A 14,976-nucleotide genomic window follows, 5' to 3' on the forward strand; every position below is an offset into this window, starting at 1 on the left:
ACACATGCTGGAAAACGTATCTGGTGATCCCTTTCTGTGCCTGTAACGGTAAGGAGTTCTCTCTAACTTAACCTGACCCAACCTAACCTAACCCAACCCAACCCTTCTACAGGAAACAAGCCCTTGGGTGATCTTAGAGCAGTAAGGCAGCAGCTTTCAACCTCCGCTCAGTGAGCCCTTGCGAGTACTTTGAAGACTTTTGTGAAAGGTAACTGTTCTCAACTACCTTTCACAACCCCCCTAAACCCACTGCCAACAGGCTGAAGTGTGTAGGTGTCTGCACCTCCACTCACTGCAAAATGTTTATGGGCCCAAAACTGGGAAAGGTATAAAGTGACTGTTCTAAGGGAAACCTTTATCATTCCTTGCAGAGTTCAATGATAAGTTCATCCCGTGCTTCATATTTCCAGAGAGCAGTAATTAAGGAGAACAATGGAACACAAATAACTCCTGCTAAAGGGAACAAGGATTTGGCATCCCTTATTTAAGTACCAGCTCAGTCAAATGCTTTCCTATCATGTGGTTTTCAGCTCTGGACTCCCCTTGCAAGTAGGGACCTCTGTATCCAACATTCAATCTCTGTGTGCCTGCCAGCCCTGGCGCCTGGCCAGTCAATGAGAGACAGCCCCCTCCTATCTGCACGCCGCTGTTCTTGTCTCTACCCACATCTAAGGTCCCAGCTAACTACTCTCTAAAAAAGACAGAGTTCATGCAAGACTGCAGTTCCACTGTGGGCTTTTGAGACTGTCAAACCATTTGGTCCTGGGTGTAAATCAGACCAGACTCAGTTAGATCTAAGCTTAAAGAAAACCCCTGTGGATTAGCCTGGGTAACATGTCATGGCTTATCTGACCAGCCAAAGCTGTGATGGTGGGGAGTTCACAAGACCCAGGCAGCGTCCGGGTTGAGTTTTGCCTCAGCGCTTGCTGTATGTCCTCTCTCATAGCCTCCATGTAGACAGCAGGAAGCACAACGTGTTTACATTCAGCAGCTACCGCACGGTATTCTGATCCCCTGCCACTGAAAAATGAACAACACAGACAGGTCCTGCTTCTGGGGAAAATTTAATAGGGTTGTAACATAATTTACCTCCCTTCACGAGCTGGCTAACGCACATATGTGTGGGCCAGGCCACAGCTAGTGGGGATAACTGTTCACACGTAGTGCTGTACTAGAAGCTGGAAGAGAAGTAGCTGGGGCTGTGGGATTGCCCTCAGGGAGCTGCTGGCCCCCGCAGTGCCCTGGCAGGCTTGTCTGCCCCCGCAGCATCCAAGTGCTGACGAGGCTCTCCTGAGGACCGTTCACAGCACGTGCTGCCCGAGGTGGCTGTGGGAAGTCCTGCAGCCATTCCTCCAGGCTTAAACCAGCCGGCCCAGATTTCTTTTTATCAATCATCACATCTGCCACCTCACAGCAAGCTTGGAAGCATACCTCACTGCACACACCGGATGCGCACATGCCTCGGGCACCAGGTGAGTCAGAACATGGCCTCGGTTTGACAGCTGAACGGACACATGTACGCACTTTGCTAATTACGTTTAAAATAGTTTTAAATGAGGGCATGGATTTTGTTGATCCCTTGAAATACAGGAGTGAGACATTAGTGGACTAGTTCACCTGTTATAATAGCAGAGCCAAAATTTAAATGGATTTGTAATTTTTTCCTTCAGTTTAGGGCACATTCTTCTAATTCAGAAAAAAAGAGTGTAGCTGTGCTTGGGATTTCCAAGTACATCTGTGCACCTTTTGTCTTATTACAGAAACTATCCATCCTTGGTGGATACAAGACTTTTCTAAGCAGCATCTTCCTGTCTTCAGCTGGGCTTTCTACACTACACATTTTGTTTGTACTCCCCATGGTTTCTCTTTATCAGCACAATTTCCTGGCAGCCAGCTGAATGGCATTCATGCATGTATATTTTTCTTTTTTTAAAGCTCAGCTGGGATCTGTGATATAAGCATATTCTCCCGGGATGCATTATGACCCATAGATGTCTACATGACTTTTCCATGGGAACACATGAACAAAAGATCCTGTGTAACTGCTGGCTGGAATCTAAACATTTCAGGTACCAGGAGCCTGATAAAAGACTCAGGCTATGTTTGGAAACAATTTCCAGAAACTCATTCTGCTTACCCCTTGTAGCTGTGGCAATAAAGGAGAGAGAGGAAGGGACAAAGCTCACTGGGGGAAAACAAGGCAACAAAACCAACTAACTCTGGTTGGGCTTCATCACCTGACATGCTGTACATTGAGCTTTGGAGACCTTTGTGTGTCCTGCGAAGATTCCTTGGTGCATTTTGCCAGGGCAAACTCATATCTAATTAAGAGGTTAATAATGAAATTATTATTAAGCTTGCAGTCATTTTCATAGTTGGAGAAAAATTAAATGTAAAATGCCCTCTATATACTGCATGGTAGCTGCTTTTCTTCTCTTTCCCTCTACCCGTCTAGTTTCTCATACAGTTATTTTTATTCTGGACTAGAGCAAAGCTGTTTATCTTTCCTTTCCCACCCTCTCTCCCCATCTGAGTGCCTGCTGTTCGCTGTTCTAACAACAAGTCAACAGGTGGAAAAAGGTGTTATGACCCTGCTGAATCAACATCCTGTGAGGCTAAAATGAAAGCTGTTAGCCTAACTGGAAAGCAGCGCCATGGTCCTTTAGAGGTAGAAGGGTAGACAGCTCTTACAGAAGAAGACTGAATGCTCTTCTTCCACAGGGTTTCAAAGTTTGTGGGAAAAATGTCTTCTCTGCTCTTCACTTGGTCTGAGAGCTGCTCAGGAAAGTGGCAATAAGGGTGTGGAGCAAAATGTCTGTCCCCTCTATTTTTGCAGATACACATGAGCAAGTTCAACCCACACTCTAAGCTGTCTGGAAGGTATGAATCTGCATGAGTGTGATGCTGATCCCTGACTAACTCACCTGGTCTCTGAGCTGGCCTCAATTGCTCATGCTGGCTGCCACAACTTCCAGTTTGGAGCTCCCTCTAGTACCAGGAGAGCAGGTCAGCTCTGGCACGTTGGTGTCTGAAAAAGTGAAATCTGTTTCTCTGCCTAAGAAATTAATAAAAAAAAGGCAAAACCAAGCTGATCAAGCAACCATCCTGGGTCACGGCTGCAGTGTGGTATCAACACGTCGGGGTTTCAGAGGCACGGAGCACCTTGCTCTCCCTGTCACACGGTGCTTGGGCAGCGTTCAGCAGATCCGGTGATGGGACCATGGCTGCCCTCATCATGTCAGCACGGCTGGCTGGAGAGTCGCCTCATGTTCCCTGCCTGGCTGCAGGTGGTGAGAAGAGCTCTGTGTGTAAGGAGAACAAGTTCAAGGAAAGGTTTTAATATCACACTGAGAGGGCTCGTGTAGCACTTCTGCTCCATTGCTTTGTGTCTTCTTTTACATGCTCCTTCTTATCATGATATTTTTGACTAGGAAAATAATTTTGTTTAAAATCACTTCTAAAATGTTCCTTTTTCTTGGAGCCCTACAGGAGGATTATGGGATTACTTGCAAGATGCTATTTCTTAGAAAAGCACAGAGGATTTCTGCAACAGAGAAAAACATTTTCAGATGCTTCATTACCTAATGCTTAAAAATACGGCATTTAATTTATTGAGGCATCCATTCTCTCTCATTATTTATGGCATCCCTCAAAAGGCTACTTTAAGAACACGTCATTCAAGACCAAATGCTGCAAATGCCAAAGAAAAATGATATAATTTATTTATGGTACATTGTCCTTTCTGGCAAGGAAGAACTCATGGCCTCTAAAGTGAAGCTGAAAATCCTGTTGCCTTCGGTTATCATTAACTGATCTCAGTCAAGGTGCTGCCCTGTGGAGATGGGTCCTACAGGAACATACTGTAAGAGACAAGCCTTGTTCTGAAGTAAAGGCAATCTACAAAAAGGCGAGCAATAGTGAGAAGACAATAGCGGCACAACAAAAGGAACAGCAGCAATCAGTGGGGTGGGTGAGCACAGCAAGAAGCATGCACACCGTCACAAGCCACACATGCGTACCTTTAATGAGCTTCGACAGAAGCAGCAGCGAATGACAGGCCAGCAGATTACCAGCTTGACTGCTGCCGTGGGAGAGCTTATTTTGGACACTATGACAAGTTATTTGGTATTTATTGGAGGAGAGGACTGGGAGAACCCAAGCCATGCAGGTTAGCATAATCTATTCCAGTTTCACCCAAGGTAAAGCTCTAGTAGTTGTAGAGTCAGTGCAAGGGTTTTGCACTAACCTTTCACAAGTTTGATATTACAATTGGAAAATCGGGCCCTTCTAATGATGAAATAGGTGTGTGGTAAGACTTGTACTGCAATACCTAGAGGAAGCTGGTGATTCCTGCTTGTTTTCCTTTTGTACTAATAGGATCAAAGCAAAAAAGAGCAAGTGTTTGTATTAATAAAACTATAGAAAAAGTTTCTTTAAAAATCACTCGCAAGATCCTTCTCTTTAGGATGAACTGAATAAACTCTGTGACATTTCATCCTGCTTAAAAAATAACTAGAAAGGTAGCATGCTTTAGTCAGAAAATCAGAAACATCCGTTCCCTGTCCCAGTTCCTTTTCACTGAATTTAGAAGTCCACTGATGTTTCAGAGTTAGGCTGTCTCTTCAGTCGCTTCACAGCCACAAAGAATTGTAATCACAAATCACATTATGCTGTGCTCAGCTTTCAACAAAAGAGGAACAATGCTAGTTGCATTTAAACAGCGTCTCCCAAGCAAACAACTCAGCTGTCCCTTGTTTTCAGACATCCCTCAGTTCTTTCTCAAATGTATGCATGTTTCTCCCAGATGTGATGACTCTGATGTTTTACTGTTGAACAGCAGAAATTTAAGAACTTTCAACTATTTTTTTTTTTCCCCTGTGCAGTGCCAGGTCCCAGTCCTGTACAGGCTGGCGCACATTTTTAACTCCATGTCCAGTGTGACTAGTTCCACTCACTAGAATTAATAGTCTGGATAAAACTAAGCACACGTGTAAATCTTCATAGAAGAGGGATTTTATTTTTGCAGCAGCAGCTCTGGTTTCCTTCAAGAATTTCTCCTCACCCTTAGCAACAGGGCACTGTTATTCAGCAATAGGACAATAGGATCGGTAGGAACAGACAACATTCACATTTTCTAGAAAAATCCTTTTCTTATGTGCCACCTCTGGGGTTGCAGGCCATGTCTGGGGCTGAAAGCTAAGATACCTAAATGATTTTATGATTCTATACTTATATTCCTAGCTCCCATGGACTTCAATTACTTTTATTTTAAAAATAATTGCAACATTACTAACTCTTGCAATTTTATTGTAAATCTCACAAAATTTGGTATCTTTTGGAAAGCCCTGGTTCCTGGAACCTTGTGACTTTTTGACACAGCAACAAACATGGATTTCTCTATGGCACCTGTGTATCAAAACTAAAGCCCAACAAGGGTTAGAAACTGTCATTTCAAATTCACTTCCTGCAGGTTACTATGACATGACTGGAGCTGATAGAGATTAGAAAGATGTCCTGTGTTACACCTCTGGGTGTTTTCATCAATACATGCAGGTTTCTGACCAGTCAAGCCTTAAGATCCTAGTCCTGCAAGGCCTAGTGCCTGCTCAGAATCCCACTTTGAATGCAAACAACCTTTTCCTGAAATTCAGGCGGTACAGGTTCACACAGTCACAAACCATCATGGTGGCAGTGTGCTGGCCACAATGGGCACTGGTAAGGGGAAGACCATAGCCCATGTGGATCGTCTGTCATGGTAAGTCTGTGCCTGAACTTCAGCAAATTTTCATGGACTGTATTTTTGGCGTGATCATCTCCAATTGCTATGAATACTCTGGGTTTGAATTAGTCACTCAAGATGGGACAGTCACCAAAGATGGGAAAGGGGGGAGGGCACCCGCAATAGGAAACAGGGAGCCAGAAAGATGCTCCAAGGACAGAGGATAGATTGCAGTAAATGGCAGAGCATGTTAAGGAAGGGGGTGCTAGCAGGACATTTCTCCCCTTTAGGGCTTTGGCGTGAAGATGTATGTTAGGCCAGTGTGGACACGTACAGTCTCTTTGAACTCTTAGAGAGAGTGCTACATCCTAAATGTACACCCTTTGATAGCAATTCAGGCTTGGTGGCCTGTGAAATCTGCCTCCCCACCTCCTCTCGTGTTTAGTACCTGCCACGGCATGGTAGGGCAGCTGTCTGTTCCCGTTTGGGAAGCACAGGAATTAGCGTAGTGGCTTCTGAACTCTTCCAGGGGGAACAGCTATTAGGCAGCTGCAGGGCAAAACCTTCTTGCTGGCTTGGTGTCTGTTTGCTTCCAGGCTCTCACCTGCTATGAGCCAGCACACAAGCGTCTGAATTCCTGACTCGGATGGGCTCCATCCCCTCATCTTGATGTGACAGTGGGCTGCCAGACTCCTAGCAAAAACTTTGGAGAGCTGAGGGGAGAAGGAGCTCCAGCACCTCATCATAGATGGGAACCTATGCAGTGGAGTCCTACCATGCCATTGTGGTGCTGTGGAGTCCTGTAGTCATCCAGTAACACCCAGCTCAGCTGCTATGGGTTTGGCTTTGCCAGCAGCCTCCACACCAGCTAGCTCTGTGACCACTGTAGCCCCAGTGAAGGATCCAAACAGCAGATGTGTAGCATTAGAAGATGTGTATCATCCAAGTCAGGCTACCCTGCAGTAAGGCAGTCATTCAACAATTTTTTCACCTTCATAGTGAAATGCAGGACCCACGTCTTCCAGAAGCACCCTCAGCACTGCTGCCCTCAGGAAGGCCCAGAGACCCCATGGGTGTCACAGCAATGCTGTGTGTGGCAAGGCCAGCCCAGCTATCCCACAGCACCTGAGCACAGGCTGACACCCTCTGTCCCCTCTCCCATCCCAGAGTGGCAGGGCCACACAGTCCCACAGCCCCCTGCCCTGTCACTTCCCCAGAGGGGTGCTGTCAGCACAGGCAGGCTGTGGCGCCAAGCGAGAAATGGCCAGCCAGGTGCGTGGGGCAGACCGGCCAGTGCGACACCCCCAGCAACAGCAAACCTCCCCCAGGCATGGGGACGGTGGCGGGGGAACACGCAACTAAGGGCCCTGAGGGGCAGCGGGCACGGCAGAGCGGGTCTCTACGCGCCCTTGCCTTCCTCCAGGTCCCGCTTGTCTCTTGGGTGGGAGATGCATTTCCAGTTTCCCCCCATTACAGCGTGCCGGAGCTCGACCAGCGCCAACCCCCGCCCCGAAGCCCGTTAACGGCCACCCCCTAACGGCTTCTCCTTCCCCGCAACCCGTCACCGCGACACGATCCCTCCGCCAGGCACCACACCGCCCCGTCTTCCTCCGCCGCCCCCCAGCTCCGCGCCGCGCCGCGTTTTGACCCGCGCGGGCCGCCGTAGCGCGGCCGGGCGGCCGGCCCGGGGATGCGGGCGGCGCTGCGGCCGCCGGGGGGAGCGGCTGGGCGGCGCGGGCGGGCGCTCGCCCCTGGGCTCCCGGGGCCGGCGCGGGGCTCGGCGGGCGGCCTCGGCCCCGCGCGTCTGGCCGACACCTGAGGCTGCGGTGCCGCCCCCTCGCTGCCGCCGCCGCTGAGGGAACGGCCCCCGCCCCGCCCGCGGGGGCGGCCCGCGCCGCGGCCCCTCCTCGGGGGAGGCCGGCTGCATGGGCAGGCGTCGCGGGGCACCGTGGTCGCCGGCCTCGCCGCTCCTGGGCACCAGGTAGGAGAGGTTTAACCCGGCGGGTTAGGCTGGGGCGGGGGGAGGAGACGCGTCCCCTCAGCCCGCAGTGCTGCCGCCGCAGGGAGAGGGGCTGGCGGTTGTGCTGACTTGGACGTTTCTCTCTTCCTCTCCTCTCGTCTCCTCTCCTTTCTCTCCTCTTCTCTCTTTCTCGCTCACCCCCCCCCGCCCCCCCATTTTGCACGGAAGCCGGGAGGGTAATTCACTGCAGGCTTTGACTGGTTCCCTCTTTCCGCCCGGCCACCGCTGGGGCTTCGGGAAAGGTGAAGGTTTTGGCCGGGGATCTGTAATCGTTGGCAGCAGTTACAGTTCCTCCTTGATCCCCTTTATAAGTAGGGGGTGCGGGGATGTGAAATATTATATGCGTTTATTATCAGATATCACCCACTATATATGTGTGTGTACTTAAAGCACAGCTAAATTTGTGAGAGTTAAAAACTCCCTCGTGTTTATTCTCAGTGTGCTTCTGCGACTTGGCATTTAGTAATCAAGTACAGCGTTGTGCTTTCCAGGCTGTGAAGCCTAAGGTGGAATGGATGCATATGGAGCAAAAGCAAGGGGCTGGATGGACCCCGTTAATGGACTCCAATGGTGGGAATTTTTGTCTTTGTCCTAAGATGATACTGAAGTGTAAAACATCTAAATTTTGGATCTGGGAATTGGTTTAGATGTGCTAATTGATACTAAAAGGATGATAATTTTTGTGGAAGCCTCTGAGAATAAGTAATACTGCACCCACCCCTATCATAAACTCTTGCATTTGGCATTTCTTGCAAAGAATGAGGCTAGAATTTATTATGAATGTCTTATTGACCCACGGGTGCATCTTTCAGTTTAGATTACTGCTGATTTGATCCTCTGGAATCTGCAAAAGGAAAGTCTGCCAGCCTCTGCGAATAGCTTTGCGGTGTAACAGGAGTGGAGTTCCCGAGCAGAATCGCTGAGAGATATGTGAACGAGTGTAAGCAAAGCTGAGCACATTGGTATTTCTGCCTCAAACCTGGGCTCGTTCCCCAGGCACAGTTTGTGTGGGGGGTGAATACCCTCTTGGCACCTGGAGATGATGTCGGTCGAAGGGTCTACAATAACAAGTCGGATCAAAAATCTACTTCGCTCCCCTTCCATTAAGCTGAGGAGAAGCAAGCCTGGGAACAAGCGTGAAGATATAGGCAGCAAGGTGAGTGCTGTGCAGTGCGGCCAGCATGCTTCAACTTTGTTGCCTAAGGTTCCATTTATACTAACAATACTGCTTTGGAAGACCTGGTGTAACTGTAGAGTGATGCAGAGCAACTGATACGTGACTGTAGTCTGTGTTTTAGCTGGGATCTTTACTGTGCTGCAGATCCTTGCTAAAGCCCGGGTCCCTCTTCTGAAACACACTCTCTTTGCTTGTGTGGTATGTACCCAGTCTGTATCAGAAAGCTTTTGGGATTTCCGAAACTGTGGTGCGTGAAGTTGTTACAGATGACTGACAGGAGAAATATAATGCTGCCTCTTCCTCCATGTTTCCAACTGCTAACCTGCATTACCAGCAGCTAACAATACACAAAGACTTGTTCTTCTGTGTAAGCAATTGCTCTCAGCCCTGCAAAGGAGTGTTCTGTGAGCATGTGGGGAAGGGTAGGATGGTCTGAAAGATGGAGGATGCGAGACGTGTCTAGGAGGCGACTGTTCAGATGAGGTCTGCGTTCCACAGGCCTGGATGCGCTTTCCTCCATGTTCCTCCTCTGTGTGCCTCAGACCCCCTTCCCTTGGGATGTCTTGTCTGGGGTATAATTGCTTCTACCTGAAAAATCCATCGTTATTCTTGGTGTTGTGGAGAATTCCTGACAGACAGTCACTCACTGGGAATTGACTGGTGTCATGAGGAGAGGAGGATGACTTAACCCCGGCTGCAGGGAGAACAGGAGCTGGGTGGCATTGCCTTGTGCTGACAGCAGGCGCCTCTGAGTCAGGGCACCTCGTTCTGTCCCTGCCACTGATTCACTTGTAACCCCGGGCAAATCACTCAGCCTTTGCATAGCTCGCTCTCTCCATAAATAGAAAGCTTAATCCCTCCCCCCCTTGTGAAGACTCACTAATAAATAAGAAATGCCTGTAATCCATGACTGCAAAGTGCATTCATTTGTCTCAAAACAGTAGTGCTTCAAAATTTATCTCTTGGAGTGAAGAGTGTGTGTGAAACTGCAGGGGAAATAAATGACATCTTGCCTAAATGGCCTGTCCCCAGCCTGAAATCCTGTTCTTAGAACTCTGGTTCAGGTTGGAGTTTCTCTGAGATGGCTGTTTAATACCAAGGAACATGATATTCTTCTCTTGCCAAGCAAGAGAAAAACCTGCTCGGCTTCCTCAAAGTTGTCTAGAGGAGGGTCCTTGGTGTTTGTGCGTGACCTCGGTGTGTGCATGTGCATGCATGTGCTGCATTTAATGCAGCCTGTGGACTGCCAGTGAAACGTGCTGTGTAGCTGTTGCTGAAGAGCAGTTTGTTGATCTCAATTCTGCAGAGACCTCTGTCGAAAGAGCCAAAAGCCACCTGTACCACCACGTACAGTGGGCATTGGATTCTGGCTCTGTGAATAGGAGCTGAGGTCTGCACACTCCTTTTCAGAGCTGGGACCTGCTGCTACATACCCCGGGTATTTTCTGGTACCTGTTTGGTTTTGTTTTCCTTGCATGTGCCTTTTGGAAGAGCTCTGTTGTATCCCTTGTGCTGTCTCCCAATGTGTAGCCAGGGCTGCCTGATCCCCTCGGGATATCATGGATTCATTCCACACCATCAAATTAGGGTTTGAGGGCTGGATTTTGTGTATCTTATTAGTAAGAGCAGTTAATCAGTGAGATGCAAAGGAACTGCTGGGGAGTTTGCTGGTAGAAGCAATTTGTCATGATGAGGAGTTAGGTGCTCGTGTTGATTTCCTAAAGCGATCTGCTCTGAATTTCCCTCGAGTGAGTTATGGCCTGCCTTCAGTGGGACAGCTGGAGTGGGCAAGGCAAAAAGGAGTGGGCCCCTTACCAAAGATCTGACATATGTTGGATATCTGTGGAGAAGCTCCCTCTGCTATGTGTTTGCTCCTCTGCCTTTCAAGGTGAGAAGCAGCTCTACTTTTCTGAAATAGCAGGAAACAGATCCTCTCAGTCTTCTATTTGGTGTGAGTGTAAATCCCTTGGGACTGAAATGGAGCATCATACACATTGCTCCTGAAGGATCTTTACTGACCTGCAGGGAGGGGTTTTTCAGGCATCTTTGTCTCTTGGACTTTTTGAGAAATGACTGCTCCGAGAGATGCGTGTGACTCTAGTCACATGGAAGTATGGAAGGGCCTATGAAGCTCGTAGCTTTGGCTGGTCATCTCTGCTGAATGCTGCTTGGTTCCATAGGATGGAGCAGGACTGTTGCCCTAGATTAATGCCTGAAAGGTGATATTGTGCTTTGTACGTGCAGATGTAGGTGAAGGGCAAGCCCTCAACAGCTCTGTGGTTCCTCTGAGTCCCTCAAGCTTTTATTGCAACCAGCTGCTCAATGTAAGATGGACAAGCACCCTCAGCAGCACTGCCTTGACTTCCATGAGCTGTGGTTTTCCCCTCCAGTGGAAAGCGTCCCTGGTGTCCCTGCTCTTTCCTAAACAACCCTTTGGCAGTGTGAGGCCTGCCAGGCTGTCTCAGTGGTTAGGGACAGATCCCTTGGGCAGTTCGTCATGCGGAAGAGAAGCCCTGTGAAAACTGGCTTCTTTCAGTGGAGCAGCCGTGTAATGCTGGGCTGGACGTGGGCAGGCTGTGGGAGGCTGGCTCTGCAGAGACCTGTTTGTGCATTGCTCTGGAAGGGGGAGTGTGGGTAAGTAGAGATATTTTGCATGACGGCTGTGCAGGACATGCAGTGTGTTACTTGGGAGCTGTACAAGAGAGAACTTGTTTTGTGACTTTTATTAGGACTTATTTCTTGCCTATAATTAATGCATGGTTTTACTGTACAGCTCCAGGAGATCTCTAGAGGAGTAAAACTAAGGAACCAATACATAATCATGGACATTAAAAAAAAAAAAAAGGGGGGGGGGGGAAGGAACAGGAGCTCTTTAAGTAAAACTTGTTCACAAATTGGATGTAGTGTTCGGTTTTGTTGCTGCTTTTTGCAAACAACTTTTGTTTTGTGGGAGTCCTGATTTTTGTTGCTGCTTGACTAGCTCTGTGTTTAGACCTTTTTTTGTCTTCTGATGTTCATGGCTTGAATCCACTTTTTCTGTCCTCTCCAGATCTCCGTTTTTTGTGTTGAACCAATATAGACCTAGAGTACAGTGGCTTAAGTCTAGGCCTGTTGATTGTTGGGATTGTAACATGTCAGTGTGGCGGCTGGAAGCTAAAATTTCCTCAGATAAGTTCGTTGGCCTGCGTTCAATTTCTAGAGGATTACTAGCCCTACCAGAAACTCAGGCATGCATCTGGTCGCCGTGCTTGTGATTCCAGTAGAGACACAGTTAAAAACTGGGCAGTGTGTGCCTTTGAAGCAGCATCGATCACCCTGAATGAGTGGCACTAGCAGGACAGTGGGGAAGCTAAGGGTTGAGCCATCTCCCATTGCTAAAATGTCCTGGTTGCTGTAGTACCCTGCAGCTTGGCTACAAAAACCTCTCTCTGCTCACAGAAGTAATGTACCTGAGCAGGTACAGTTCCTGCAGGGGCTGTTCCTATTGTTAAGCTCTACTCTTGTAAATATAAGCACCTTTTTATCTGATGTAGCTGTGCCTATTTTAGGGGGGGTGCGGGTGTGGGTATCCTCAGTCAAACTAGATTATGAATGTCAATGTAGAAACAAATTGCTACAAAACCTGGTACAGGCTTTTCCCTAAACGGTAAGCCAGTGAGTCAAAGAAACACATTTGGAATTTGCTGCTTGTTTCTTTGATCTCTCTTGTTTTTTCTAAGCCAGAAATATTTCAAGTTGCCAGTTTAAAAGCGCACTTTGACTAAAACCTGACATTCCCCAGCAGGAAGTCATTCAGCACAGGGACTGTTGTATTGTGGTCTCTCCCCCCCCGCCAAGTGTCGTGCAAGCATGTGCAGCTGGAGTGCCTGTTCCCGCTCCATGTTGCTGGGTTGGACTGGGTGGCTCTGCAAAACCTTTTTCAGAGCTTTTGTTCTGAAAATGAGCCCTGACTAAGTTGCTCCTAGTGGGACAGGGTTTCCTGTCCTCCTTTGGTGAGGCATGGTCTGTTCTTACTGCCAGCTTCTGGGCTCCCATCAGCCTGATGGTAGCTCCCTGGTTAGGGCAGCAGAAACACATACGTGTACCTCTGTGTCCTGCCGGTGAGCAGGCACAGATTTAAGAGGTAAGCAGATCCATGGAAGCTTGAGACCCCTCATTTCTTGTCATGCCCTTTGCATTCCCAACGCAGTTCTCCAGCTCCTCAGTCCCCTGAGCAGCTGCAGGGCTCGGCTAGGACCACAAGCTGTCCTGGATGCAGGAGAGTGGAGCAGTGTTTCTGGCCTGGCTGTAGCTTCCTGCCTTCAGTACACAGTCGTTTTTGTTTGAAAATATTGTAGCTTCCAACATGAATCAGTTTAGACCGCTACTGGTCTTAACCGGATCAGCTGAGAATTGCTGAACCTGAACTGGAACAGAACCAAAAAACACACAAGTTTGATTCACTGATATAAATGCTTCAAAAATCATCACCTCTTATTAAATCATTTAAGGTGCAGCTGAGGCTTGTTGCAGAGTGGGATTCTTTGTAAGTCTTTGGGAGCAACTTGGTCCTGCAGCAGCAGAGCCTGCTGGGTTCCTCATGGGCAGCGTTTCCCAGGGAGCTGGATGTGGGGCTGAGCAGCCTGACTGTGTGGGTGAGGTAGAGAGCAGCCTGTCTGATGCTGTCATAAGCTTTTGTTTTGGCAGGATTTGGAAGGGTCTTTTACATAATGATAGTGCTTTTGAGGAGCTGTTCAGCACAGTATTGCTCTTCTCCACTCCACTGGAGTCTGAGCAGTGCTCAGCCCACCAGCTCTGGGACCAGTGCAGCCAGTGGCACAGCTGAGAGGATGCATCTAACCCTGGTCTGGCTTTCTGTTGCTGTGCCCATTCTGCTTCAACATCCATGAATGTTGCTTGGTCCCAGTTGATAGCCAGGGATCTCTCTCTCAGCTCCGCACTGCTCAGTCTGAACACACCCAATTGCTTCAACAGCTTAGAGGCTGTTGTCCAGAGGGAGAAGGGATTTCATGTCTGTCTCCGGTCAGGCTTATAAGTGTCCCTTAAAGCACAGGACAAAGGCTGGTTAGCTTCTCCATAGTCAGACCTGCATTTCAGTGGCATGTCTGTATCTGTGGATAGAGTCAGTGGAACAACTGAGAGTGTCGTAGCTCACGGGCTGAATCCTTCCCTACTGGGCTGCTCTGGTCCCCTCTACTCCATTCTCAAATACATGGTGCTGAAGTTGACCAGTGTTAACAATTTCACACACAGGTTTTCCTTGTTCCGTTCTTTACCCTATGAATGTTATGCCTTGTCCTGAAATTACAGGGTGATCTGGGTAGCTCTCCTGGCCTGAATTGGAGCCGAACATGAATGTTAAATGTGGCTTATAGCCACAGGGCATATCAAAGCCAAAGTTTTTCTGCTGGTGGACTGCAGCACCAGTTGCTTTTGGTTCTTGAAGTATGGTGGATGTAAAAGCATACAGCAGTTCAACATGTTTGGTTTTGTAGGCTGCAGCTGTATCCATGAACCACTGTGATCCTTCTTGCCAAACTTGAGATAAGATTGCTGGAAAGATCCACCCTTCTATCCACCCCTAAATAATGTGCTGTCTTTACTGTGAAAGACAGCAGGAAGACCTCCCCATGGCAGGTGGGGAGTGATGGTGTGCTAACAGCTGGGGTGCAGTCAGCATAAATAACACAAACCAGGTCATTTGCCTCATGGGTTTAAATGGTTCTTCCTTCCCTTGGGTGGTCATATGCTGCTTACCTGGATGGTCTTTTAGAGCTGCTGAGGTCTTGTCTTGCATGTTGTTCTTCACCTCCTTCAGATGAGCTGAGTATTCTGAAAAGGCACATGGGACTTGGCTAACCTGGCTGGAGAGACTCGTAAGCAGGTTTTACTCTGTCCCTGCTGTGCTGGATAAGCCGTACGCATATAGACTGATTACCCCCTTTTGCGTGTGGGCTGTTGTTCTGCAGTGGGCTGTGAAGCATGTACTGTTTTGCCAAAGACCTGGCTGGGATGGTAAGATGGCAGAGGTCAGGGCTGGTCAGAGGTGTTGCAGGTGGT

At 48.4% G+C, this 14,976-nt stretch overlaps 1 protein-coding gene across 2 annotated transcripts in view; it reads left to right on the forward strand.

The window, feature by feature from the left end:
• Window positions 1-7,660: 7,660 nt before the first annotated feature.
• The window catches only part of MAPKBP1 (mitogen-activated protein kinase binding protein 1), a 105,666-nt gene continuing 98,350 nt past the window's right edge, over window positions 7,661-14,976 (forward strand). For both annotated transcript variants that reach the window (XM_050896925.1, XM_050896926.1), the window contains exons 1-2: window positions 7,661-7,700; window positions 8,552-8,895. In XM_050896925.1, coding sequence (XP_050752882.1) covers window positions 8,779-8,895 — 117 coding nt within the window. In that variant the 5' untranslated portion in view covers window positions 7,661-7,700; window positions 8,552-8,778. The remainder of the gene's footprint in view (window positions 7,701-8,551; window positions 8,896-14,976) is intronic.

Source organism: Gymnogyps californianus, chromosome 5, assembly GCF_018139145.2.
Source record: "Gymnogyps californianus isolate 813 chromosome 5, ASM1813914v2, whole genome shotgun sequence".
NCBI lineage: Eukaryota > Metazoa > Chordata > Aves > Accipitriformes > Cathartidae > Gymnogyps > Gymnogyps californianus.